Source organism: Lemur catta, chromosome 3, assembly GCF_020740605.2.
Source record: "Lemur catta isolate mLemCat1 chromosome 3, mLemCat1.pri, whole genome shotgun sequence".
Classification (NCBI taxonomy): Eukaryota; Metazoa; Chordata; class Mammalia; order Primates; family Lemuridae; genus Lemur; species Lemur catta.
The window spans coordinates 32,193,181-32,220,787 of record NC_059130.1 but is presented as its reverse complement, the minus strand read 5'-3'; the positions used below and the strand labels follow the sequence as shown (position 1 = coordinate 32,220,787).

The following is a 27,607-nucleotide window of genomic DNA, read 5'->3' as shown; positions in this document are numbered from 1 at the left end:
AGGGCTTGGCAATTGAAACACAGGCTGGATTTTACCCAGCCCTCAGCCTGGTTTCTGTGGGCAGAACACAGCTGGTTCATTTGCGACCAGGACCTAATCCTGTAAGATCATACCCAAAGTATAAGTTCAAACATTGTCTGAGGCCCTTGGGCCCCACCTTCATCTGCAAGCCACAAACTCTTTGCTTTTAAGCAACTCACAAATAGATTAAAGAGACTCCTGTTGAAGTGTTCCTTTAGAAAACGAGATGATGTTTATTTTTTTCAAATTATAAAAGTTATAAATGAAAAATATGGCTTTTAGAAAACAATAAAACATATAAAAGCACCTCTAACATTCACACCCTAGAATTAATAGCTGGTATACATAATGGTATATATATTGTGTTGTATTTCCACCAGGTATCTGTACATATTTTTTTTTTTGCACTTGGATCTTATCTCCATAAACATCATTATCAATGGCATTCAGGTTTTTAGAAGGAGGACTCTAGAGAAGTTTCCATATATGAATCAGGATTGAGTGTTTGTTTATTGCTTTTCCTGGCCTTGATGACCTTGAAAAAGAAAGAGATAAAGATAAACCAGTTGAAAGGCAGATGGTCATACATTTCTCCCGTCCCTCACACTGTCTCCTTTGCATGCGCCACATCTCTTCCTCTATTCTCTTCTAAAGGACTCTTTTCTCACTCTCATCTGTCTTCTTTGATGAAATCTTGTTCCCTCCCCTCCTCTTGGTTGGAACCATGAAATGAGGTACTCACTACTACTCAACATGAGCACAAGTGGAAGAGCAGGAGATGTCAGGGAACAACAGGAGAGAGAAAAGAGCTGTTGTACCCAATGCCACGAGTTGAAGGGAAGATACTTATTGGGCAGAAATGTAGGAGAGGATACAAAAGATATTTCTGGTGCAGTTGCTGTCAAGGAAAGTTTGGAAAGTTTGTCTAATGGTCCCCCTGATCTGAGAGCATATGCATGTCTGCATGCCTGAATATGTCAGCATTTGTTTTGAACTGTTTGCATTCCAGTATTAGCCTTATTAGTGTTCCAAGAATCCCACATGAATGTGTCTGTCAGTGTGACAAAGTGCATGGACTTTGTTGTGTAGATCCAACCACCTCCATTTGTGTTCTGATTTACTCAGGTACATCCTTGGTAATTAAGATCTGTTATGAGCTGTGTTGATGACCCTGTATGGTAGAGAATATTTCTCCCATTTTAGAGATGATGAAACTAAAGTTTCTAGTGTTTAAGCTTTTAGTCAACTAGAAAATCAGAGCCAGGATTTGAAACAAGTGTGCCTTAATAAAAACCAAATTCTTGTTAAATTTTCTCCCTATTTTGATAAAATCAACCTGTTCTTTATTATTTAGCCTAGGTATCATATCCTTTGAGAGTTTATCTGAATTTTTTTTCTTCGCTATGATTAAAACTACCCTTCTTTCAAAAAAAATAATGGAAAGAAAGTCTTTACACACCAAAGTGCAAGGCATCATTCTTTTTAGTTCTTTTTCTGCCTGCTGGACTCTCTTTGTAATAGCAGCAGTCTAGTCTCTAAACAAAGTAATTTGACACTTTGGAAGAATGATGTTCCCATGCTCTCACCTGGATGTAACTGTGCCTTACGGATCTCAGCTGCCAGTTATCTTCACTTGTGCATGCCAGTTCAAAGCAGATGAGTTTAAGTTTATCACCTTCCTCGCAGTTGACTTTGGTCAGTCGTCCATACACCACTACTTCCATCTTCCCTGTATTATCTTGTATTTCATAATAGGTGCATTTATCCCTCACATTTTTCTGCAAAAGAAAACACCCATCTTCTGAAAACTAAATTTTCACGTCTATGAGAAATACAGGATGTTGATGGAAACTTCTGTGTCTGACAGGGTAACTAGAGCTGTAGGTCTAGAATCACAGGTACCAAATATCTTAAGATACTCGGTCAGTGAATTCTTCCTTTTGAATCCTCTCTTGAGCCTCCCTTGCTTAAGGTCTTTATCTACTGGAATTTTTTAGAAAAACTTTCTTAATTTTTCCTGCTTCTGCATCAGCATAGCTGAGGTTTTTTAGGGAGCTTGGATACAGAGGAATCTGATTACCTTAGTAAGTTTCTTTGATACTTACCCAAGGACAGAGAAGAGAGGCCATTGATGGCTCATTGTGAGCCTGGGGAACACTGTTGCAAAACCTCATTAACTAGATTATTATCTCAATATGTAATTCTTTCTTCTACCTTCTCCATTGAGTCACTCTTCACCAATCTGCCCAAATCTTGAATCTAGATAATGTAGTCTCATTGTTCTGATTTCTGTTGTGCTTACTTTATTCATTATTTCTAGAACCACATATGTATGTACAGTCATTTAAACAGAGTGTACAGAAAACAGCCTGGGTAAAAGCAAGACACTCTAAGAGACATACTTACCAGAGTAGGAAACAATACTTCAAAAAAGAAGTTAGGTCAGCCAAGCATAATATTTATATGATGTATTGAGACTAAAAGACACACTGTAAGAATTCACCAAACTTCTTTGCATTTTATTGTCCCTATTTATAAGTTGAGGGATTAAACTATGTGATTTCTCTAATCTTCTCTTATTATTTAAAGCAGAAGTCAATTGTTCAATGATCTTCTGATGGATGAATGAATGGGAAGAGGTGAGAGCACTTTGGGTCCAGATGATCAGAATCCTAGCTAACTACTGGACACAGCTGCATGTTAGAGTAGAGTCGTCTATTTAATTTCTTACTCTGGTTGTCATAGCCAGGATGTAGGCGTGGTAGGACAACTCTTTCATTCACATTTAAATTAAATTGTCATTGATACCTATGGGAAAGAACTCAAAGAAACAAAATTCTAAGGATATGTGTGTTGATATAAACTCTGCACTGTCCTGGAGCAGGGTGGCAGTGAATGGATTATCATAGCTGATAAAATGCCAAGGTTTCCTGGCGAATCTCTTTCTAAAGAACTTGCATGGTGATACCTTGAGAAAACGAATGTTAAGAGACTACATATCCCATAATCTGAAGAGGAAAGACTCCACCCACCTACCTCTGGTCAGGGGGGTGCCTTGATTTCCTGTGTTCAGTAAGTTGACCAAACTCCAGTTGACAAATTAAGGCTTATTAAAATTTGAGGTTACAAAAGAAATTTTATAAAACAATGGTGTGAGCTTACCTTATGTACCATAAACACCCCATTCACAAATTTTTCTTTAGTTTGTGAACAGAGATGATTGATCTTAGGAGTTGCATTGGCATTCTTAATCAGCCTGCTTGAGATCTCCATCTTTCGGTCAGCGCCCACATCAGACACGGATGAGAAAGGGTATACCTCCAGAAACCCATTGCGACCCATATAATCTGATATGGTAATGATCTTCTTTGGAGTGAACTTCTCTTTTAGGTTGATATTGAAAACTTTTACTTGGAAGAATTCACTTTCAGTAGCCACTGTGGCATGAAACATCTTTTTCTCCTCTTTGATTTCATATACAAATGGTTCTGTTGCTCTCAGCACCATCACTTTTATGGGTCCACTCTGATGGCCTTCTTCTATGGAAGCTTCTTTAGGTATAGGCTTCGATCTTGATTTCTAATTAGAATGTACACACAGATACAATTAAGACAGGGAATAGAGGGTCATTGTCTAGTGAGACCCATCCCAGGCTCAATGTTGATCCTCAAGGAATACATTAAGTGGGTGGAGTTGGAGAAAGACTAGACAATGATAGCTGAAATGGTATAATGGAAGAAATGGAAAAGATTTAAGGAACAGTTTTATTATCTTCATCATTCTATGAATGGGGAAGGAAGGATGTTTTTTCTTCAATGAGGACTAACTCAATAAGAAAAGGTATATTTCCTAGCAAGGGGTATGTAGAGGCAGAGGGCAAAGGTAATGTTGTCATAAAGTGACTCCCAAAATAGATAAAAATGAAAAAGGAATCTCAATTTTACTCGTTCCCACTCACTTTAGTGACCAAATAGGACAAAAATTGAGGGAAAAAAATCACTCTTCATAGTACTCAGAGTGAGGAATGATCTTAACCACAAACCATAGATTTCATAGGATTTCAGGTGGAACTAATTTTAGCAGATAGAGGCATTTTTTAGACTCAAATCACAAAGCTCTTTCCAACAAATCAATGCTGTGTTAAAATCTTAGTAACCTGGCTACTGGAAGAACCCTCTGAACGTTTCTGGTTTGAAGAGGTCCAGGCTGGAGGCAACCCAGTTACAACAGCGCCAGGCTTTGAGGAGAGTCATGGAATTGGAAGAGGTTGGCATGAGGGGACTTTTCTTTGATCTCCTGGCGCCACAGTGGTCTGCGCTATTTCTGAGTTTCAGGAGAACACTGAATTGGAGGGGAGGCTGCTGATCTGGGAAGAGGAATGGAGGCAAGGGTGGGCCACGGGAGGCCTAGGGACCAGAATATGGAGGCAAATCAGCTGCCCCTACAGACCAGCAGTGCTCAGTGTGACTTGACCTAAAAAATTACACATGCCGTGACCTGTGAGTGATGAGGCTTAACTCTGATTGACTTCTCATCATTGTGGCCAGTTCTCCCTAACACCAGGAAGCACATTCCCAATGTAAGTTAATCAGTATCAAAGAACCTCACAATAGTCAATGACATCAGCACCCTGACACAAAGTGTACAGGACTCAAAGAAGAAATTATAAAACTACTCTGAGGTTAATAAAAGGAGACCTGAGAGATGTGTTCTTTTTATGGTCATTGCAAGTATAGAGAATACTGGGAAAAAAATAAAGCCAAATGATATAGGATTATTCTTTATACTATATGGAATAACCATGCAATTTTTCTTATACAATAAAATAATTTAAATCTATATTGGTTGATTGAATGGCAGGTCAAGTCATACCTCCTTGAACATGCCCGATCTCCCCTGAATGGAAAATTCAAGATATATTAAATGATTAAACAATCAAAAAAAAAAAAAAAAAAAGAAGAAACCCCTGGGTCACAGAAAAAAATGTGTAATGTGATCCAATCTGGGAGAAAGTGACACTCTCTGTATATACATAATAAAAGGTAAAACAAAAATGACTGCACACCAAAATGTGGCATTTGATAGAGGAGATGTTTCAGATAGTTAAAATTTAATTATTTTTATCTATGTACATGCTTTTGCTAACTTTTCTAAGATGATATTATTTGTGCAATAAAAATGAAAGAGAAAGCATCAGTGACAGTGCTCTGGTGGTCTCTGTATTTCTCCACCTTATTCTACCCTAAGATATTACTTTTACGGTGTGTTAAGAGAAAAACAATAAAAGACAAAACAAAAAATAAAATTAAACAAACAAATGTCTAATTATGCCCTCTATAGGATACGGATGATCAGGTGCCCACTGGCTCATAGATTATCCTAATGAAGTGGGGCACAATACTAATTAGAATTTGAATTTAGGGTAGAATCTCAAAATATATACTTGATAAATAAATGAGCGATCTAATTAAATAAAGCATTGTGTATGCTAGGGGATTAGTGAGAAGCTCTTTCCAAGTTCTGTTAATTTCTGGCATTATATTGTAGGGAGGCAAAGGTACTGGGAACAGGAAACTGGTACCTTGGTCAAGGGACTGCTGGATGTCGTTGCTGGAGGCATCTGGGGAGTCTGGGGAATGCTCTCAGTCGGGCATGTGCCAGTTGCAAATAGTCCTGAAAGCTGACTGTCTTCCTGGGACATCTGTATCCTCATGGTGTCTTTGGTTTGGGTGATTCTGTCTTCTTTCTGAAGAAAAATAGATTTTTGTTCAGCTTTCTAGTTAGTGCTTTATAAAATCAGATGAAACACATCTTTTCTTTTCTTTTTTAAACAAGATCTTAACCCTGCCAATTTTCTCCTGAGTTGCAGGAGGAAAATAACATATTTGGATATCCTCATCACCTAGCCTCCTCCCATCTCAATGAGGATTACAAATCCCTCTGTAAATGTTAAAAACTCAGATGATTGAAATTTCATTGTTTTAAGATGGAGTGTTGGCTCTACATGTCGTGTAAAACTGGCTTCAGTCAATTGGTCATGTACAACTCTTAGGGTTTACAACATCGTCAGCTACACTTATGGACATTTATTAACTAAGACTTTTTCATCAAGCAGATGCACAAAGTAGTCCCTCTCACTGCTCTTCAGTATACGGGAAATCCAGGTCTCCTTTCTGCGACCATAACCACAACAGAAAGATTCTCTTAAATACACAGTTCCTCAGGCAGGATTCTGCAATCTCTGCAGTGTGGATCAGGCAACGAGAATATTTCAGGATTTTAGCTATATTTAGAACAATACAATACTCTACCTAAAGCATTACCATTAGCTACATTTTTATACATTTTCAATTAAGATTGGAGAATATCTCTAAAATCACATACACTTTGACTATCTTTAATTACATTAATGGAAGTCCATTAAATATTCATCATATTTGGCCAATTTGGCACAGTTTTTTACCAGTTTCACTATTCAGTAATCTAATTAAGTGATAGTTGTTAATAGAGAGGTATAGGAAAGAACTGCTTGAAGTGCCCCCACCTGGAGTGCAGCTTCTTAATTAGATAGGTGTTGACTACTCCCAAGCACTTGGGCTATGGAACCAAGCCCAAAACATAGCACTGTATATTCAAAATTGTTTAAAAATGAATTGCATACATTTTAACGTTTGCACACCTTAATGTATATAAAATCTACACCCATTAAATGTTCAAGTTTTAAAGTCCAATAAGGCTGGATTTGAATCCTGACTTTTTTTTTTCCCATTCCCCGCTTTTTTTTTTTTTTTTGAATCCTGACTTTAATACTACCTCTGTGACCCTGTGGAAGATTTTACCCTCTATGAACCTGTTTTCTCACATGAGAAATGGGACAAACAATAACATCTTCATATGGTGTCATAAAGAATAAATGACATTATGTACACAAAGAACACAGGTCTTAGAGTCCAGAACTCAGTAATGCTCAGTAAACATAAATATCTTTATTGCTATTATTTTCCCATGGTCTATTAGGGGTTTGTAAGTCTGCCCTGATGAACAGATGTTTCACGCCTTATGATGACTGTTGATGGAAACCTTGCATGGAGGGGATATAGGAAGCACAGTACAAGAGAAGCCCCTTTATTCAGGACTACCATGTGGAGTAATATAATTTCATTGACAAGATTTTCTTGAGCTATTATCTTTTAAAAATAAATCTTAAACTGTCATCATGATAGCAGGGCTTGGATGCTGAAATTATAATCTTTGTTTGGATAATATTTTATAAGTTTAAGCAATTTTTTTCCTTCAGAGCAAATCCTCCACCATCCTATCCTGTTCACGAATCATGTGATTCTGTGCTGTTTGCTTCAGGTACAAATAACAGCACAAATCAAAGGTAATAGTCTATTTCTGGCTTTGAATCCAAAAATAAAAAATAACCCTGTTGTAGAGAAAATATTTGTAAGAAACTATGATGAATAAGAGTAAAGGTTTCCAGCTTACCTAGGGAATCACAGACAAAATCATCAGACACCATTTTTGCAGGCCTCCTGTGAAGATAGCTGGATCCCAAAGAGGAAAATGACAGCATAGTACATTTAGGCAGATGAGCCTGCCTTGGATCTTGTGCTCCAAGGAGATTTCAGAACAGCAGCATGATTCTTATGGAAATGGAAATGATTGGGCTGAGCATTTAGGCAGGCAAGGCCTTGGAAAGTGTCACTTTCAAGCCAGCATACATGGAAAAATTAAAGTTGTCTTGCAATGTCCATGCATGCCATTGTAGTAGCAGAGAAACAGGGAGTCTAAAGTTTTGATGACTAGACAAGAGTTCTACCTGTGGATAATAGTCCCAAGATGGCAGCAGGTACAGGCAGTGAGCTCTGCTCCAATGCAATCAGGAGAGACTATAGGGGGAAATGTGGATTTTTTTTTAACTAACAGCAATAAAAGCTATTTTAAAAATTGACAAAAATCTGTATGTAGGAAGCCTGTTCTCAACTGGTATGTGTGGAGTGGTGCTGGGGGGTGCAGCCTGGGTCAGAGTTTAGCTTGGCCTGGCTGAGAATCTACATAAGAGAGTGGTGATGAAATGCTCCCCTTGCCTTTCTCTCTAGCTGCCTCCTCCCACTGTGGATAATGGTCTTCTGTGCCCTGGGCAGAGGTGACCACACTGGTCACATCATGGTCAAACAAAGGCAGACATGGATTTTATTTGAACAGAGAGATACAATTGTTTGTGCACTGCTGTCTGCTTTTCCCCTGGACATGAAACCTGTCATCTGGACCTATTTTATAGTAGGGTTGAAAGACACTCAATTATTAGATTTTGATAAATGGTATAAGAAAATAAAGGGCTGTGTTCAGTAAACACTGGCATGATGTGCTCTAATGCAAGCAGGGGTATCAGTGAAGTTTGTCTGAAGAAGGGATTTTGGTTGGCCCAGAAATATATCAGGGCCAATGAAGAGAGTAAGGGATTCTACACAAAGGAAGTACCATATGTCAAAACACTTATTTTGAACATCAATCCTGACATATGGTCATTAGTTGTAGCGGAAAGTTGTGAAAGGAAACCGGAATGTAAGTTACAAGCACACTGTTGTATTCATCTCTCTTTGCCTGGATACCTCTCCTCATACTCTATATTTGGACCAACAAAGACCAATGATCTTTTTGAAGACAGAAATGACTTCATGAATGCATACCTCGTAAATAACAAAGGGTGTAGAATCCAGTGACAAGTCCAATTACATACTGATAAATGATGAGAGATGTAGTAAAATAATGAAATTATATTTAGTCAGAGATTAAATGAGAATGTCTTTCAAAACCCTGATCAACCTTTACATTTGAAGGAGGCAAAACCAGTAGAAACCAGAAGGTGATACCTTGCTTAAGACTCTGCTGGATGGGGTTTTTTGATGTGGCGCATAAATGTGAGCATAGGCCACGGTTGGTGTGCTGAATCTGACGTTTGCAGAGGATGTCTCTGCTCCTGGGATGGCTTCTTCCTTCTGGAATGATAAATCTGGATGATTTAATCTTTTCTTTTATGATGGAAAGTAATATTTTTTCTGGCTACTGTTTTTTTTTAATATGAGTTGAATGGCATATACAATTTCTCTTTTTTAAAATCCTTTTGTATAGGATCTTTCCTCTGCTAATTTTCCCTGGATACTGGCATTAATTTAGCTTCCTTAGCCCACATTTCAGCACACATAAGAATAAGCATTACAGTCTTTGGTCTGGAAAGGTCAAAACTCATTGATCTTAGACAGATTCTTGGCTCTACCTCTGTGTGTAAACTGATGTGAGCCAACATGGTCAAGCACATCTCTTGGGCATATTTTTTGGTAGATAAGCCTCCTTCTTGGTGATAAGGGTAGCAAGTCTCAGAATCAAGTCAGATGAACTGAGGAATGTTTATAAGTGATCCTTTCTCATCAAAAAATTCACAAACAGGTTCCCATCATCTGCTCTTCAGGTTCTAGTACACCCAGCTCTTCATCTTTTTGGGTGAACTCATTTCCCTTGCTGCAAGAATTCTCTTATAGCCACAATTCTAGAGGCAGGATCACGCTGCCCTTCCTATCTATATGAAGCAACCAGAATTCTTTAGGATTCATAATCATAATCACAGAGGTTCCAAGTTCTAAGAAAGGACAGAGAGTATCTGTAAATTCATATATTTTGACTACCATTAATTACAACAGTGAAAACTCATTTATGACAATTTACACTTGATGCCAATTGCCACAGTTTTCCCCACCTCTGGATTTCAGTAACACAACTGTTTTGTACCATTTGCTGAAAAAGTGGTGGGTGGGAGGTGCTGGGGGAGCCTGCTGCTGCACTGTGCTCCCTGATTGGAGCATTCTATGACCACTCTCCTGCATCTCCTATTAAAAATGTTTGTCCATTTAAGTATTTTCAATTATTACACTTCGAATGTTCATTTTTGTTTTCTCTTCTGTAGAAATGTCTGTTTATATTATTCTCATTCCCATTTGGTATCTAGTAATTCTTCATGTATTGACCTTTTTTCTTTTGTATTTTTCAACATCAATCAAAATATACACTTCCTAGAACTCTGGGAGGCCAAGGAGAGAGGATCACTTGAGCTCGGGAGTTCGAGACCAGCCTGAGCAAGAGTGAGACCCTATCTCTACTAAAAATAGAAAAAAATTAGGTGGGCATGGTGGTGCATGCCCAGCTCCTCAGGAGGCTGAGGCTTGAGCCCAGGAGTTTAGGTTGCAGTGAGCTATGATGATGCCACTACACTCTAGCTCAGGTGACAGAGCAAGACTCTGTCTCAAAAAAAAAAACAAAAAAAACAAAACATAGATACACACACACACACACACACACATCCAACACAGCAGGTAAATTTAGATGCTGGAAGTAAGACGTTTGATTTGATAACATTTTTTCCCTTAAAAAAATTTTTTTTGAAGATTTTAAGAAAATTTTATTTCAATGATGACATGCTCATCTTATACACTTACTTAAACTTTCTTATCTATCATAAGCATGTGATGCTATGAGATAGTGTCACAAACAGAAATACATCATATTCTCAGTAAAGCATGAGGTTATTTTTCGTCACAAAGTCTTCTTTTAAAAAATACACTATTACACTTCTCATGGTCAAAGTGTGAATTAGTTCTTTTTTCAATAACTTCTGCAAATAGGCTTTGCTGTGATAGTTTATTGGCCATAGTCTCTAGTATGATTTTACCTGTTCTAGCTATTGATTAGATGTTTCACTCAATAAAATAGCCACTCATTTGCTTTTAAGTTAATTTCAAAGTTGCTTCCAGAATAGCTTTATAAACACTATTGAATATTTGAATAATATGAGTCATGGTAAAACATCATATATCACAATCAAGTTAACGATTATAAATACTATAGGTAGCTATCTCCTTGGTAAGGTAATATTTGATTTTATGTAACAACATATTATGCAAATGTAAAGAGAGAGAAAAAATTGCATTATTACAAGGTAAGTAAAATTCTATCCGGTTCATAAAATTGTCATTAATTACATAAACCTTTCCCATACATTGCTCTATTGTTTTCCTTGGTATTTAGTTTATAAAAGAGAAGCATCTGCGTCTCTTAGTTACCAAATACATAAGGTTTTGGTATCTATATGCAAGTAGGGCAAAACAAAATGCATTAAAACAAACTGATAATACAAAGCAGCATATGGTGAGCCAGTTGAGTGGTTCAGGGAAGCTGTTCCATTGCAATTGAAAAAGGTAGATTGATAATATTTCAGAAAAAAAGAGAATGAGAGAAATGGACTTCTATAAAGCTTTGAAATACATAGGAGAACAATAAGAAAAAAAAGATTATCATGTGGCAAGAATTATATGTTCCTTATTCCATGGTAGTTAAGAAGACAGTGAATATTTTATCTCTGCTGGAACAAAGGGTGATGATAGTAAAAAGATAGCTTATTCTAAATTGGTGATTAGTCTCGGGAAATGCCAAAGCTCATGGGTCTTGAGATTTCATTGGTCTGGCATGGAATACAGCCTCTACCTGGGCTGAAAGCTGGTTTAAGCTGACTTAGGCAAGCACAGTTCTTTGGGTCATACTTTGGTAGATAAGTTTATCCAAATATTAAGAAGAAAGTCTCAAAAAAGTTGGTTGCACTGATGGGTATTTATTTATTAATACTAAGTCCTTCTCATCAAGGAAATGCATGCATGGATTTCTGTCATCTGCTATTCTGGCTCCAGGAAACCCAGCACCACTTTGCTTTATGTGTTTTGATCATCACCATGCTAGAAGGACTCTTTCAAATACACAATTCCAGATGCAGAATTCTGCTGCTTTGTAGTCTGCATATGTGAACCAGACTCTTTTAGGGTTACCGATAATAGTAATAAGTATTCAAGAATCCACCTGGACATTTCCTGTAAGTGGATTTTTATACCTTTTCCAAGGTGAAGGAAGTGGATCTTCAATCATATGATTTACTACTTTTACTTTCACTAAACTTTACTGTGTTTGCCATTCATTAATATTAGTATAATGTCTCTAATTTTTATCACTTCTGGCATCAAGTTGTCTAATAAATAAAATACACTTTTCATTTGAGAGGAGGATGGGAGGACTCTACTTCTGGAGAGTGGCTTCCTTCTTAACATAATGCATGAGCACCCATGAGCATCTCATTCCTGAGGAGAAGGCTTGCAGAGAGTGGGCAATGCAAACAAACTCAAAACATGACACTTCAATTCTGAAATTTCGATGAATAAATTACTGACATTGGTATATCTAAACTCCTAATCTAAAGCCATATATAATCATTAATTTTTCAAGTTTTATATTTCAATATGACTGGATATGAATCCTGACTCTAATGCTAACTTTGAGAAATTGGGAAGATTTTTAACCTCTGTGCATCTGAACATTATTTCATATACATTGGGACAGAGAATAGCATTCTCCCTACTATTGTCAAGAATGAATGAGAGAATGTACAGAAGGAACACATATTTTAGAACAAGCACCTAGTAGGTGCTTAAAAAGTAGAAGTATAATTACTGTCATTGTTGTTCCATGTTCCATGCTGCGATTTGTAGGCTTGCCCTTGTCCACAGATATATGCTGCGCTGTGCATACTCTATTAAGGGAAACCCCAGATAAAGGTAGTATTAGAGATGCCTTTAAAACAAGCCTCTGTATTCACTTCTGTGAAATGAGTAGTTTATCCTTATTGACAAGAGGATCTGTGAAAGGAAAGCATGGGAGGGCTCATCAGTTCTGGTAGTCCTGCCTCAGGGAGAACTTGCCAGAGAAAAGACTTTAACTTGGCACCTGAAATTTGAGGAAAGTTGTCCCAATGATGAGATGAGGGGGATGGATTCCCAACAAGGAAATAGCTTATGTGAAGATTTGTAATATTAAAAGGAATTTGGAAGCTTGGAAATAAATTCAGAGGTATTTCCTGTAAGCAAAGGGGAAAGGGGTGAATGAAACTGGAATGTAGAGTCTGAATACACTCTGGTCTTCATCTACGCTGGTCTGACCTCTTTCCCTCCCTTTCTTTACAGCTGCACCAACACGAGAGAGTAACCCTCTTGAGGCAGCAATCATTTCATAAATGCACACCTTTTAAATAGCAAAGGGCTATGATCTGGTAAGATTTCAATGTATGCATTTGATAAATGTATTAGTGGTCTAATGTCATACAGAGATTGTACACAGCTAGGGAAGAGAGGAGAAAGTCTTTCAACATTCTGATGATCCTGTAATTGTGGTTGGGAGACACACAGAATGGGACTCAGGAGACTGTACCTTACGTAAGAAAGTGCTGGATGGGGCTGCTGGAGGCATCTGAGGCGTCCAGGGATGGCTCTGAATCAGGGCTGCGCTGGCCTCTGAATGTTTTAGAACCTCATTCTGCTCCTCGGATAGTTTCAATGTCTTGGAGTTTCTCTGGTTTGTTTTTTTCTTTACCTGAAAGTATTCATTTTTGTGTTTAATGGCTTTCAGTATTAGAAGCAGCACAGCACCTTTTCATTTCAGAGAATATCATCCGTTATTAGGTTCTAATAGATGTTAGTTACCTCCAAACATAGCCTGTCTCTAATGTATTGCTGCAGGAAATTGCCAAAATACTTTTTGCTAACATATAAAATGATCAGGCATTCTTATGCATAAAATCATCCAATATTTACTTACTGATTTTTCTTTACAATGAAGAATCCATTTCTGTCTTTATGGCAAAATGTTCCTCAGTAAAAGCTGTTTTTTTTTTTTCCCTCTCTACCATCATTTTCTCATACCTTTCAACATATACCACAGTTGTACAGAACTCACATGGTGTTTTACAATTTTGAGTTTTTGAATGTGATATTTTCTTTGCCTAGAAGTCTTTCCAATGTCTGTCTTTACCTTGCTAAGAACAACAGTACCTACTGCATATTGATTTCTCATAATATACAAGGCACTGACATAAGTAATATCCCTCCATAATCTCATTAATTATCAAATCATCTGATGAGGAACAAGTAAGCTACTTCCCTAATATCATGCAACAGATAAGACAGATGTAGACCAGGTCTATCCTATTCAAAATCCCGTGCTCTGACCACTGTGTGAAATTAGTACCTCACCCTCTTAATGTCTTTAAATACTTTAGCATTTAGCACATGTTTCAAATTCTGTTGAACCCTATAATAAACGTCATTTTGCTCTTTGGAAAAATAATATTTGTCTAATTCTCACCTGGATGAAACTATGTATTTCAGAAATCAGTTTCGTTGGTGTCTGTTTCTTTTTTCTCAGTCGAAAGCAGAAGAGCTGAAGTTTATCTCCTTCCTCACAGGGAATATTGTGACATTTTCCTTTCCCCACTACTTCCATGTTTCCTGTATTATCCTGGATTTCATATATTGTGTTGTTCTTATTTACTATTTTCTGCAACAGAAAATTAATATCCAATTCCTAAGAACATAGTTCATCACTGCCATACATAAGAGAAAGTCCCTTGTGACAGGGTAAAACAAGTTGCAAGCCCCCAGTGCTAGTACTGTACAAATATACGTGTGCCATAGTCCAGGATTTCTCAGCCAGCCCTTCCTTATCATCCTTTTCAGATCTTTCATGTCCTAGGTATTTCTAGTTCTAAAACAATGGGTTATCTTCCTAATTTCTACTGCTTTCACCTCTAGGACAGCTATGATTCAAAGTACCTTTATACATAGGAATCTGAAATCCTAGGTAAGCTCTTTTGTCCTCTGTCCCTGTGCAAAAAGTATGGTCATGTGCTACAACTATTCCTTCAGTAAGTTATGAGGGATCTGTAATAAAAAGTAAGCTTCTAGTAAGTCCCTAATTACTTTTTCTACCTTTGCCATTTATTGGGTCACTCCAATATCTGCTCCCCATCTTGTGCTCAGGTTCTTGAGCTCAACGTTCCATTTCTTGCTCACCAAAGGTATTAATCATCAATTCTAGAATTGTGTTAATAATAATGATTACTATAAGAGTGTGGACAGAAAATAATGCAGGTAAGATAAGGGGTTCTAGAAAACAAATATAATATGTTGTGAGCTCTTGATCATATGAGAAATTACATGAATCAATAGCAGGATATAGATGATTTCTTGGGTTTGAAGGTCCTATGGTAACAAGTTTCAGGAATTTGAACCCAGGAGTATCAGGAAAACTACTCTGTGCCCCTTTTTTGTTTTACTGACATATCTAAATGATGAGTTTAGATTACTTGTCTTTCTAAGTATCACCTAAATTCATGCTTCTCAGTTGTTCAATACTGTTTTGATGAATGAGTTTCATTTGGTTAGAACAGCATCCTAACTTGTTGAGTGCCTTTGCTTTCCAGGCACTATCAGTCAATTGATTACTTGCCCTGACTGTAAAAACCGGAACTCAAACCTCAAATGGCAATACTTCATCCAAAATAAAAATAGAGTGATTATTGCTACAGTTAAGGTAATAATCAGAAATATAACTCAAGTAGTATGTGTATATGGATCTAGACCCCACAGTGTCCTTAATCATTGTGGCTTAGAATACATAGTCATAGCTGATGAAGTCTCAAGGTTTCTCAGTGAACATTTTCCTAAAAAGCCTGCAGGGTAACATTTTGGGAAGAAAAACATGGGAAGGAGAATATTAATAGGTTTTCTAATTTCCAGTCTTATCCTAAGAAAAGACATTATTCACTTATCATTAGTCTTGAGTGAGTCCTGGGTTCTAATGTTCAGTAAATAGCCAAAACTGCATTCAGCACCACAAAAGGTTTTTAATTTCAGGTATTGGTGGAGATATGAAACAAAAGAATTTTGAGGACTTACCTTATGGAGCATAAATAATCCATATACAATAGCTCCAGAAGCTTGCGTTTTAATAATATCTATCGGCAGGGTTTCCTTTGCTCTTTTTTTGATGTTGTTTGGAACCTCCATCTTTTGGTCAGGACAAGCTTCAGATACAGAAGAGGCTTCATTCACCTCTAGGACATGGGCATTTTCAAAATAATCTGATAAAATAATAATTCTGTTTCTGATGAATTTTCTCTTCAAGTTGATGTTGAAAACCTTCATATGAAAAAACTGTTTCTCTGTAGCCACTGTAGCATGAAACATTGTTTTGGTCTCCTTTTCTGAGGACTCATATGCAAATGGATCTGCTGCACTCAGCACCATCACCACCATTGGGCCCTTTCGGAGATCAGGTTTTCTAGTGGTTGCCTGAGAGGTGGCCGGTGGTTTTGGCTGCTGTGCATGCTAGAGCAGGAGAACAAAGGCAAATTTTTGAGTGGGGAATACAGAACCACTACTCATTCATAACCTGGAGCCCAACAGCATTTACAGATGTTTAGAGCTGTGGTGAGGATGTAGGGGAGGTCACTAAACAGGGAGGAGAAAATATGCTGAACCAGTGTCATAGCCAGAGGGTGTCATAGTGAGACTGCATGTGTAAAAGCAGGAGAACATCTTGTGAAAAAATAATCCCTAAGAAGTAAAGCATAGGAGGAACATCAGAGCAGTGGATTATGAGAACATTGTCATGGAGTACTTTTAAAGAAATTTTAAGACAAAATAATAAATTATAATTTTACACTATTAGCATACAATGTAACAGCATAACTATAGACATATATAATTAAATAGCACTAAAAATGGAAAATGGTGCCCACTGGAAACCATAGACATGAATAGGTTTCAGGTATCACCAGTGTAGATAGGGCAATTTTCAGAGTATAACTCATAGTTCCTCTACCTAGTGTAGCACTCTGAGAGCAGGTGAGAACACATATGGCTCTAATGCAGTAGCATCATGGTAGAGATGCTCTGGAGAGTGGCATCTCCACCACCATAGCATTTCTCAATGTCAGGGCCCTAGGAGGTAGCTCACTATCAGAAACTTTGGGATCAGGGAGATTTGTCTTTAATATCCTTTCTCTATAACATCCTGGTCTCTAACATTGCAGCAGAACACTTTAAATAAAAAAGAAGGTGGTTTAGTAAATAAGAAAAATTGTGGGAGGCATGGGTGGGGCTCATCTACAATGCAGCAGGCTGTGGGGGTGCTCTGGTCTGAGATATCATAAACAGTGATCACCTATGGATGATTGGACTTGATTGGATGTGACTTCTCATGAACTTGACCAGTTCAGCCTAACACAGGAAAGTCCTTTCCCCAATGCAAGTTAATCACTAACAGCAGACTCATACCTGAGACTATTAATAGTAACAGTAATATGCAAACTTATAAGGAGTCACATGAATGCACGTCATACATGAAGGAAATTGTACAACTACTTAGACATAATAGGACAATATATTGTATGAAACAGTTTTTAGAAAATTGTATGTATGTGTATAGGAGTAAAACTGAGAGGTTATATAAAAAATGTAGCATGATATTATGCTGTAATAATTGTGCTGGATTGTGTGATTTCTAATAATTTAAATTTAAATATTTTGTGTTTGATTGCCAGGTTTTCTGACTTCAGTATTTTTTTTCTGAAATAATCTTGTATTAAGAAAAAAATCTGTTATGAGAAAGAAAGGACAGAGAAGACCTACTGACACTACAGAAGTTATTCTTTAACTTCAAGGACAGAATTATCCCCAACTCATTCTATGAAGCCAGTACCACCTTGATACCAAAGCCAGAAAAGAACACAACAAAAAAGAAAACTAAAGACCAATATCCCTTATGAATATAGATGCAAAAATCCTTAATAAATGCTAGCAGACTGAATTCAAAAGCACATGAAAAAAATAATCTACCAGGACCAAGAGGGATTCATCCCAGGGATGAAAGGATGGTTCAACGTTAGTAAATTAATAAACGTGATTCACCACATAAACAGAAGCAAAAACGAAGACCATATGTTCATCTCAATAGATGCAGAAAAAACATTGTACAAAATTTAGCACCTTTTCATGATAAAAACCGTCTACAAATTAGGCATAGAAAGAATGAATCTCAGTATTTTAAACACCCTATTTGAAAGACCCACAGCCAACATCATACTGAAAGGGGAAAATTTAAAATCATTCCCCCTAACAACTGGAATGAGACAAGTGTGCCCACTGTCACCACTTCTATCCAATGTAGTGCTGGATGTCCTAGCCAGAAAAATCAGGCAAGAGAAAGAAATAAAGGGTATCCAAATTGGAAAAGAGGAGGTTACAGTATTGCTTTTTGTTGATGATATGATCTTGTATCCAGAGAACCCCAAATACTTGAAAAACAGGATCCTGGATTTGATAAATAAATTCAATGAAGTCTCATGTTGCAAAATCAGTGTACATCAATCAGTAGCATTCATATATACCAATAACAGTCAAGCTGAAAATAAAATAAAAGACTAAGTACAGTTCGCAATAGCTATAAAGAATATAAAATGCCTAGGAATATACTTAACCTTGGAGGTGAAAGATCTCTACAAAGAGAACTATGAAACATTGAGGAAAGAAATCTCAGAGGATACAAACAAATGGAAAAACATATCATGCTTATGGATTGGTAGAATTAACATTGTTAAAATGTCCATACTACCCAATGTGTTTTACAGATTCAATGCAATCCCCATCAAAATACCAAAGTCATATTTTGCAGATCTATAAATAATAAATTTACACTTCATTTGGAACCAGAAAAGAACCCAAATAGCCAAAGAAATTTTAATCAGAAAGAATAAATCTGGAGGCATCACATTATAAGACTTCAAACTATACTACATGGCTATGGTAACCAAAACAGCATGGTATTGACACAAAAATAGAGACTACCACCAGCTGATCTTTGACAAAGCAGACAACAATGCACACTGGTGAAAAGAAGCCCTGTTCAATAAATGGTGCTGGGAAAATTGGATAACCACATGCAAAAGAATGAAACAGGACCCCTACCTCTCACCACTCACAAAAATTAATTCAGTGGATAAAATATTTAAATGTAAGGCATGAAATACTACGAATTCCAGAAGAAAATACAGGAAAAACTTCTAGATATTGATCTAGGCAAAAATTTATGCCTAAGACCACAATGGCAATTAAAACAACAACAACAATCAATAAATGGGATTTGATTAAACTGAAAAACTTCTTCACAGATAAGGTAATAATCAACAGAACGAATAGACAATCTACAGAATGGGAGAAAATATACATACACTATATATCTGATAAAGGGCTATTATCCAGAATCTACAAAAAATTCAAGCAAATAAGCAAGAAAAAAAAAAAAAAACCAAACAACCCCATTAAAAGGTAGGCAAAAGTTATAAACAGAAGCTTTTCAAAAGATGATAGATACATGACCACCAAACATATGAAAACATGATAAATGTCACTAAGCATCAGGAAAATGCCAATTATACCATGATGAGGTATCACCTTCCCCCTGTTAGAATGGCTTTTATTAAAAAGTCCAAAACAATAGATGCTGGTGTGGATACAGAGAGAAAAGTAGACCTACCATTTGATCCAGCAATTCCACTACTGGGTGTCTACTCAAAGGAAAAAGACACCTACCTGTACTTGAATGTTTAATGCAGCACAATTCACAATTGCAAAGATGTGGAATCAACCGAAGTGCCCATTAATTCATGAGTGGATTAACAAAATGTGGTATATGTATACTATGGAGTACTACTCAGCCATAAAACGATGAATTAATTACTTTTCCAACAATTTAGATAGAACTGGAGACCATCATCCTAAGTGAAGTATCTCAAGAATGGAAAAACAAACACCACATATACTCACTATTGAATTGAAACTAACCAATGAGCACACATGTGCACAGAGGGAAGTAAAACTCAGTGGAAATCAAGCAGCGGAAGGGGAGGGGAAATGGGGAGAGGGGTCAAATCCTACCTAGTAGGTACAATAAACACTATTAGGGTGATGAGCACACTTATAGCCATGAGTGAAGCATTAGAAAAGCTATCCAGCTAACAAAAACATTTGTACCCCTTTAATATTTTAAAATAAAAAAATTAAAAACTAACAATAAATAAAAATTATAAACAAAGGAAAGAATTGAGCATGTTACAGCTATGGCTGATGTTTTCATTTCATTGCTAGTGGCCAATCATACTGATCCATTTCATTGTATATTAGAGAAGTATACAACACTCATTTTTGGAATAAAGCTCATTGGAATTTCAATTAGTTATTAGACACTCCTTGATGTGTGCATATAGCAAAGGCTGGCCTTTCCAAATGTGATAAGAAGACAACTTCATAAGTATTCTCATAAATATGAAATTATAAATAATAGTCATTTCCACATCATGGTATATGATGGTCCTTCAGGCTACATTTTCCTAAGCTCCTCAGCTCCACTCTGTATTCCATCACTTCCTTTTGTATTTGAAACTTTGAGCTTCACAATACATACTATGTCTCTTGGATCAAATGATCCTTATTTGATCTCTCATTAGCTGTTCTGATTCATACCTTTGGACTTAGTTTTCACTTTTTCATTGAGTAAATGTATTTACTGAGAGCTTCCTACGAGGCAGACACTGATCTAGGCTCTGGGATACACTGGTTCACAGACTGACAATGGAGTCCTAATCTTGGAACTCAGAGTAAGGCAGGAAAGATAAACATTCTTAATTTCAGTTGCCATAAATAATAGAAAAGAAAGAAGGAAATTTTTACCACAGAGAACATCATGAAGTTTTCACCTAGGTCACTGGGGTCTAGGTGAGCATTTCCTGAGGACAAGGTATCAATGTTGGGATAAAGAAGTAGAGTAGAGTTGGCCAGATCAGAGCTCTTGGGTGAAAGTAAAGTGCAGTGTGAAAATCCTGAAGTAGAAAGAAGCATGATGTTAGTCAAAGAAATTTAAACAGATTAGTGAGCACAGGGAACAAGTGAGAAAGACGCTGGAGCGGAGGGCAGCGACCCAACTGCTGTGTCCCTCCGTATTGTTATGGGCCCTATGCCTGTCTCTCCCTCCCCAGACAACTCAGGACAGAAAATATTCTGCACTCAAAGATAATGTCAGGTTCATCAATATCCCTGTGGAAGCAAAGGCTTAAAATGTAGTGAATTCTCAATATATACATTTGATTAACTTGCTAATTATTTATGTAATTTTTAAGTAGAAGTTGAGATAAGATTTCTGTATTTTTAATAGAAGAAATTGAAGAAAGGGGGACCAGGAAGAGCGTACCTCAGTTGAGGAATTGTTGGGTGGAGCTGATGACATCTGGGGAGGTGGGGGATGGCCCACAGCTGTGGATGTGCCAGCTCCTGCAGGACAGGGAGGCTGAGTCTGCTCCTCCGACACCTTAATCCTTTTGGTCCCATCCTTTCCTTTGGCTGTGTTTTTTCTTTTCTGAAAGTAGTTTGATTTTTCTGTTATTCCCTTTTAATATCAAATGAAGTAGAGCACATTTTCATTCCTGGGAAGTTGTCTTATTATGCCTATCAAAGTGTTTCATGGAAACTTGAGGCAGTTCTGTCCATCTGTGGTCAGTAATATATGGTTTCTTTAAACAAAGGAAGAGGAGTAAGTTATGCAAATCATTTCATTTCTCTAATTTCCTCTGTGAGGGATGTGCAGACTTGAAAGTATAAAAACTAAGGTTTTATAAACACAAGCAAAGCATTTTCCTATCTGATTCTCAAATTACCCATCCCTTCTACTGTCAGTGCTGACATATTTAGGTTATATATATTTACATTGTGCATACTAAAGTTTTTCTCTTATTACCTTGCAAAAAGAAGATAATCAATTATTAGGCAATTCACTGAATCTGAAACCAGATGGGAAACTCATGACACTATCACTGTCTGATGGAGAGATTGAGTGGAAGACCTTAGCGGAGTTTCCTCTGTGGGACTTAAAACCTGTTCCTCTTCCTCAATCTTACCTGAGGTCCAGGAGTCACCTCTGCTCCTTCAGATGTGAGACCCTTGCTTGTGGTGCGTACAGGTGTAGCAGGACCTACTTCTTTCTGCTTCTTCTTTTTTGAGGGGGTTGTTCCTTTTGCTGGAAAACATGTAATTTTATTTGCAACTAATGCAGAATAAAGAAGGACATATACACCCAGAGCTGATGGTCTCAGAGAGCTGAAGCAGTTTCAATACTAATTCCTCTCAGCTCCTGCTGAGGATTCAGGTGAGCTCCACTGCTTTAGCCCAGCCTGGCCTCAAGGTGATCAGCCGTCAACAGCACAGGTACAGGCACAGGCACTGTCTCATGCTCCTCAGTGCTTCCCATACCCCCCAGCCCCCGGGCACTGAGCACATCCTTCCTGTCCTCTGAACTGCATGTGATCAGTCAAGCCCTTTCTCAATCCTGCTCTCCTATCATTTCCTTTTTAAAATTGAAGGTTCTCATGATGCTGACTGCTACTTCATGTTCTCCAGATAATCCATTCAAATTATAGAAACCAGTGAATGGAAACGTGGAATAGGTTTGTGAGGTGAGGTATGGTGATTTGGGGCCTTGACCTTTAAAAAAATATATATACGTGTATTTTAACTCAGAGATTTTTACAACAAAGTCTTCATACTTCTTAGAGGTAGGCTTACACTTAACTACTATCTCTTTTTTTATTATAAGAGGTAATGATATGTTAAATAGTCTCAATAGGACACACATTAATTGATTAAATGTATATATTTCAAATTTAAAGTACAAATTTAAATTTTTTTGTCATTATCTAATCTTTCTAATGTACTAGACGTCTCAATCTCTCTTCAACTCCCTCTCACTTCTTTTCTTTTACTGCATACTAAATACACCTTGTAAAATACAACAATCTGCATTAGAAACAGAATGCTCTAAGTTGTTAACCTGTTGGCATCTGAAGTACCAACACTGTCAAGGCCACTCTAACAAATTGCAACAGGGATGTATCAACTATGTCCAAGGTGAGGTTCTAGTCAAGGTTGAGAAGGGTTGGGGACAGTGGCAGAGAGGGAATATTCCCTGTTACCTTTTGACTTTTCCTTTCTAAGAGTTTCTGCAATGTGTTGAAGTGCTGGTATATTTTTGCAGAGTTGGATAAGTTTGTCCACACTGACGTCACATTTGAACTTCTTTACCATCAAATTAGCAATCTTTACTTTGTCATATTCTTCTTGCATTTTTTCAGTCAGCTTTAACTTTTTGGCCAGTAAGAACTTAATCATTTTAAACTGATATTCATTGAAGTCCTCTAATCCATTCAGCAGAACAACTTTCCACCGTTCATTCGCCATGTCTAAAGACATGGGTGAGCATACAAGAGAAAAATGACATACAATGTCACACACCTATAAAGACAATTTAAATGACTGCTTATGCCTACTTGAGTGAGGAGCCCATATGAAAGTGTTTTCTATGGATGTGTGTGACAAAGAGGAATTTAATGACCAGATACACCACTGTGGACATTGGGTGGAAAACTGCTGTATTAGGAATGCCTATGAAATTCATCCTGTTTAATAAGGATAGCTGAGTTGTGTCCAGGCGGGTGAGGTGGAAGGAGGTGTGGTAACAGGCAATTGTTACAGTGTTCAGAGCATGGGCTGTGCAGTGGCAGAGTCTCTGGTCCCCATCCCATCCTTTACTGGGTCTGGACCCCATCATCCAATGCTTGTCTATTGATTTCTGACTCTTCTCACTCCCACTGTGACTAAACTGGTTTTAGGGTAAATGGTCTACAGCTTCCTACCTTATACAAATATGCTTCTGAGTATCTGAGCCGGAGTCCCAATCTGAGTCCCCTTGTCTCTTCCTTAGTCAGCTCTCATTAGCATCCCATCTGCCTTGGTGTTGACTGTGTCCTCTGTGCCCTCTGAGCCCTTAATACTATCACTTTGCTGAACATCTTTGTGCTCTCTCCTGCAATGTCACACAGCATTTATTAGTTGAAATGATTTCATTAGCTGCTTGATTTTTTTTTAGGCTTGATTTAACTTTTTAGTTCTTTTCTTAGAGCAAGTTTTCTCTCTATAAGCCATGTTTTTATCCCACTGAAATCCTTCAACATTTCCCCATTCTCATTTCAAAAAGTTTCTTACTCCTAAAATGTCTCAGAAGACCTTGAATATCTGCATCTTTTTTTACTTCTGGTACTTTTGTATTCCTTATATCCTATACTTTGTAAATGTACAACACACCTGTGTTTTCATGCTTAATGGCTATTCTAATTCCCTTCTCACTGTCTGGAAAGCCATTCTTACATTTCTTTCTCTGATTACCTCCCATACAACCTTTCAGTCTCACTGGAGTCTTTGTCTTCTGCAAGCTTCACCCAGAGTCCTAACATAGACCAGGTCCCACATGGACTCACCTGGACGTATTTAACACTTTGTGCACTTCCTTGACAATACTCAGTGCATGGTATGGATTCCAATTTTCTTTTTAAATTAATGAATATTTTTAGTTTAAGAGCCATGTCTTTGTGTACCTTTTGTATAATTGGGATATTTTAATTCCTGGCACTGTTATTTGCTTCCTTCTTGAGGAACATGAGCATCCTCAGATTGCAAAGGCTCATAGAATGAAGAGACAATCCATACAAAGACATATTATAGTGAAACTGAAGAGTATTAGATACAAAATAACTATTCTGGAAGCCTCCAGAAATGAAGAATAGATCACCCACAAAGATTTAAGAATTGGATTGAAATGGATTCTCAACAATAAAACTGTCTACAGTAAGACAACAGAGTAATATTTATATAATTCTCTTCTGAAATCTCTTATCTATAGCAAAACCAGAAAAATTTAAAAATAGAAAGTTTTGATTTTTATTGTGAATATAAAAACAATTTATTTGCAAAATAAAAGCAAAAGTGATGTGACAGGAGGCTATGTATTAATATAATCTTCATTTATTCCACTTAAATGTCAGTGTCCATATGTTTTGTTATGAAATATTATGCTTTTGATTTTGTAATAATGAATCAGATCCCAGTGGAGTTTCTAGTAATACAGTATTTAGAATATATGCTTTAGTAGCCCCTCTAAGTCCCCCAAATTGTGAATTTCAAAAAAAAAAATGTCTAATTCCATAGGTATGGAAAAGGTGTTCTCCGCTGGTTTTGAGGAGAAAGTAACTTTGAAATCAGAATTTTAATTTAGACAAAATGGCATTCAAACAGAAGAGCCTCAATAACTCTTCTCTGATACTGAAGACCTCAGTATTTTTGCAAGACAAAGACTTCCATGAACACATCTATTGGAAGTAATATATAACAAGAAAAGAATAAATAAAATTAATAAATAATGCAGACCAAAAGATAAGTGGGGACAATGAACTTCATTATGTGTGCCTATGACTTAAAAAGAAAACCATGATCAAAGAGAAGAGAAACAGAAAGTATACTAATATAGTGGAGAGAGAAAGGAAAAAGAATATGACAATTTGCTAATGAATTTGTCTTAGAGGGTGAGACAGAGGTATAAGTTAAAAAAGCAAGACAAACAGGAGATTATAGAAGTGTCATAAATTGAATATAGCTGATAGTTAATAGCAGCATATACTTAACATCAGTTAAGTGACAATTTATAAAATATGATTTAGGAAATCTACATATATGTTGTTAACAATCACTTAAAGGTGGAAAAATTAAAAAAACATTATCTTGCAAAGAGTAACTAAAAGGAAGCCATTTTATCTATGTTAGTATAACTCTCAATAGACTTTAAGACAAAAAATAATTTTCAATACCAAATAATGATAAAAAGTTCAGCTATTGGGAAAATACAAGTTTAATTAAGAATTTATCTTATAATAAATATATATTATTTGTTATTACTTTATAGTCCCTAATGCTCCCACAATTAGTATTATATAATATATTTCTTTCCATACACACACAGACATGCACACATACCCCTACACACGTATATATTTATATATGTGTATACATGTTTCTATACATGTATACATGATTACACATACATATAATGTACCTTATATATGTGTGTGTATCAGCATATCTATACACTATAAATTTGAGAGCACTACTTGTAATAACACAATTTTATGATAGGATATCAGTATATCTTTCAATTACTAAATGAAAAAGGTAAAAAATTGTAAAGACATAAAAAATTCTGACAGTATAATTGATAAATTAACAAGATTTATCTAACATTTATAAAATTTAGAAATCAACATTTAAAATCTCACATTCTATTCAAGCACCCATCAAATAAATATTGTACCATGCTATGTGAAAAGTCTCTTAAAAATTCTAAAAGTTGGCAACAGAAATCTTTTTCTAATTGACTCCATCACCTTGCCACCAGACAAAAAATATCATTAACTTTCAGGAGGGCATAAAGTAATCCCCAAATGACTGAAATACCGCCTTGAAAAGTTGGTGTAGAATGGAGGTAAAGTAAAAGTTATACATCCTTATGAAAATGTTAAGACAACACTTACTGGAATATCTGTGTTTGTGAAACTGAGAAATTTTCTACTATGTGTGCATTTGTTCTTATGCTTTGTAAAATTGGAATAATACCATAAGATACAGCTTTATGTCCAGATGGTGATCTTTTTCCTGATATTATTTCATGATACTGTTCACATCACTCTCTTGTCTTTTACCCTGGCCCCACCACAGCCACCGAGTTTCTGAGCACCTCTAGCGAAGACAAGCAAAGTCTTTTTCCAAACTGTAACTTACATCAATAGACACTCAAAAAATTAATTTTAAAATCTGCAATGGTCAAAATGCATTTCTACTTTTTCAGGCCTCAGTTGTGATGGAATTAAAAGTGTCTACTATCCTTCTAAGTAAGTGAAGGATTAGAATCAAGCAATTGTAGTTTTTATTTTCCTGAGTACAGCTGACATCAGCCCTACTCCCCTCCCCCACACCTGGAAGAACCAATACTGACTTTCTCCTTGTGATCTAGTGGATTTCAAGGAAGAACACAGATCTTCTCTACAAATAATAACCACAGGACTCACCTCACTGCAAATTTCTTCAACAGTAGTTCAGATCTTGAGATCTTCACAACTGCAGGAATCAACGCTTGTTTTGAGTAGAGAGATAAATCAGTAAAGCTCTCAGAAACTGAGCTGCAGGATGTTATAATCTCCTGAAATGCTAAGAAAATGAAGTGTTCACAAAGACAAGGAGAAAAGGCCCTGGGTAAAGTCACTTAATAACTTGACTAGTGCTGGCTGTTTCACAATGTGCTATCGCCCCAGGAAAGAGTTGTGAAACAATGTTGAGACTCCACCCATAAAAGTTCTTAGCTTTCGATTCTGATTCTCTCAGTCAGGGAAAATAACCAACTTCCTTCCTGTAATTATCTTTACTAAAATAAAAGGGGAAGGGGTAGAGAGGGGAGTGGATGATGAGAAATTACTTAATGGGTAAAATATATAATATTTAGGTGATAGATACAATAAAATCCCTAACTTTGCCACTATGCAATATATCCATGTGACAATGTTACAATTGTACCCCATAAATTTGTACAAATAAATAAAAAATAAATAATTTTTTTTTTTTTTACATTTTCAATACCTGAAGAATTTCCAACATTAGAACCTTCTTAACCAGCAGTCTCACACATGGGTCATTAGAGACATAAATTCCCTTGAATGACTCAAGTA

At 36.7% G+C, this 27,607-nt stretch overlaps 1 protein-coding gene across 7 annotated transcripts; it reads right to left on the bottom strand.

Annotated features, from left to right (window-relative positions):
- Window positions 1-222: 222 nt before the first annotated feature.
- Window positions 223-27,175, bottom strand: IFI16 (interferon gamma inducible protein 16). 7 transcript variants are annotated; one of them, XM_045547045.1, is made up of 13 exons: window positions 26,954-27,175; window positions 23,696-23,865; window positions 22,976-23,242; window positions 21,905-22,023; window positions 21,202-21,366; window positions 15,852-16,283; window positions 14,260-14,451; window positions 13,327-13,488; window positions 8,901-9,026; window positions 5,603-5,767; window positions 3,184-3,600; window positions 1,608-1,799; window positions 223-556 (listed from the first exon to the last, which is right to left on the bottom strand). In XM_045547045.1, the coding sequence occupies exons 3-13, from the start codon at window positions 23,238-23,240 to the stop codon at window positions 476-478; spliced, it is 2,316 nt and encodes a 771-aa protein (XP_045403001.1). In that variant the 5' UTR covers window positions 23,241-23,242; window positions 23,696-23,865; window positions 26,954-27,175; the 3' UTR covers window positions 223-475. The 7 variants fall into 7 exon arrangements, 5 of the variants coding, with proteins under 5 accessions (XP_045403001.1, XP_045403000.1, XP_045402999.1 ...); XM_045547044.1 differs by lacking the exon at window positions 23,696-23,865; XM_045547043.1 differs by lacking the exons at window positions 23,696-23,865; window positions 26,954-27,175 and having other exon boundaries at window positions 22,976-23,252.
- Window positions 27,176-27,607: the final 432 nt, after the last annotated feature.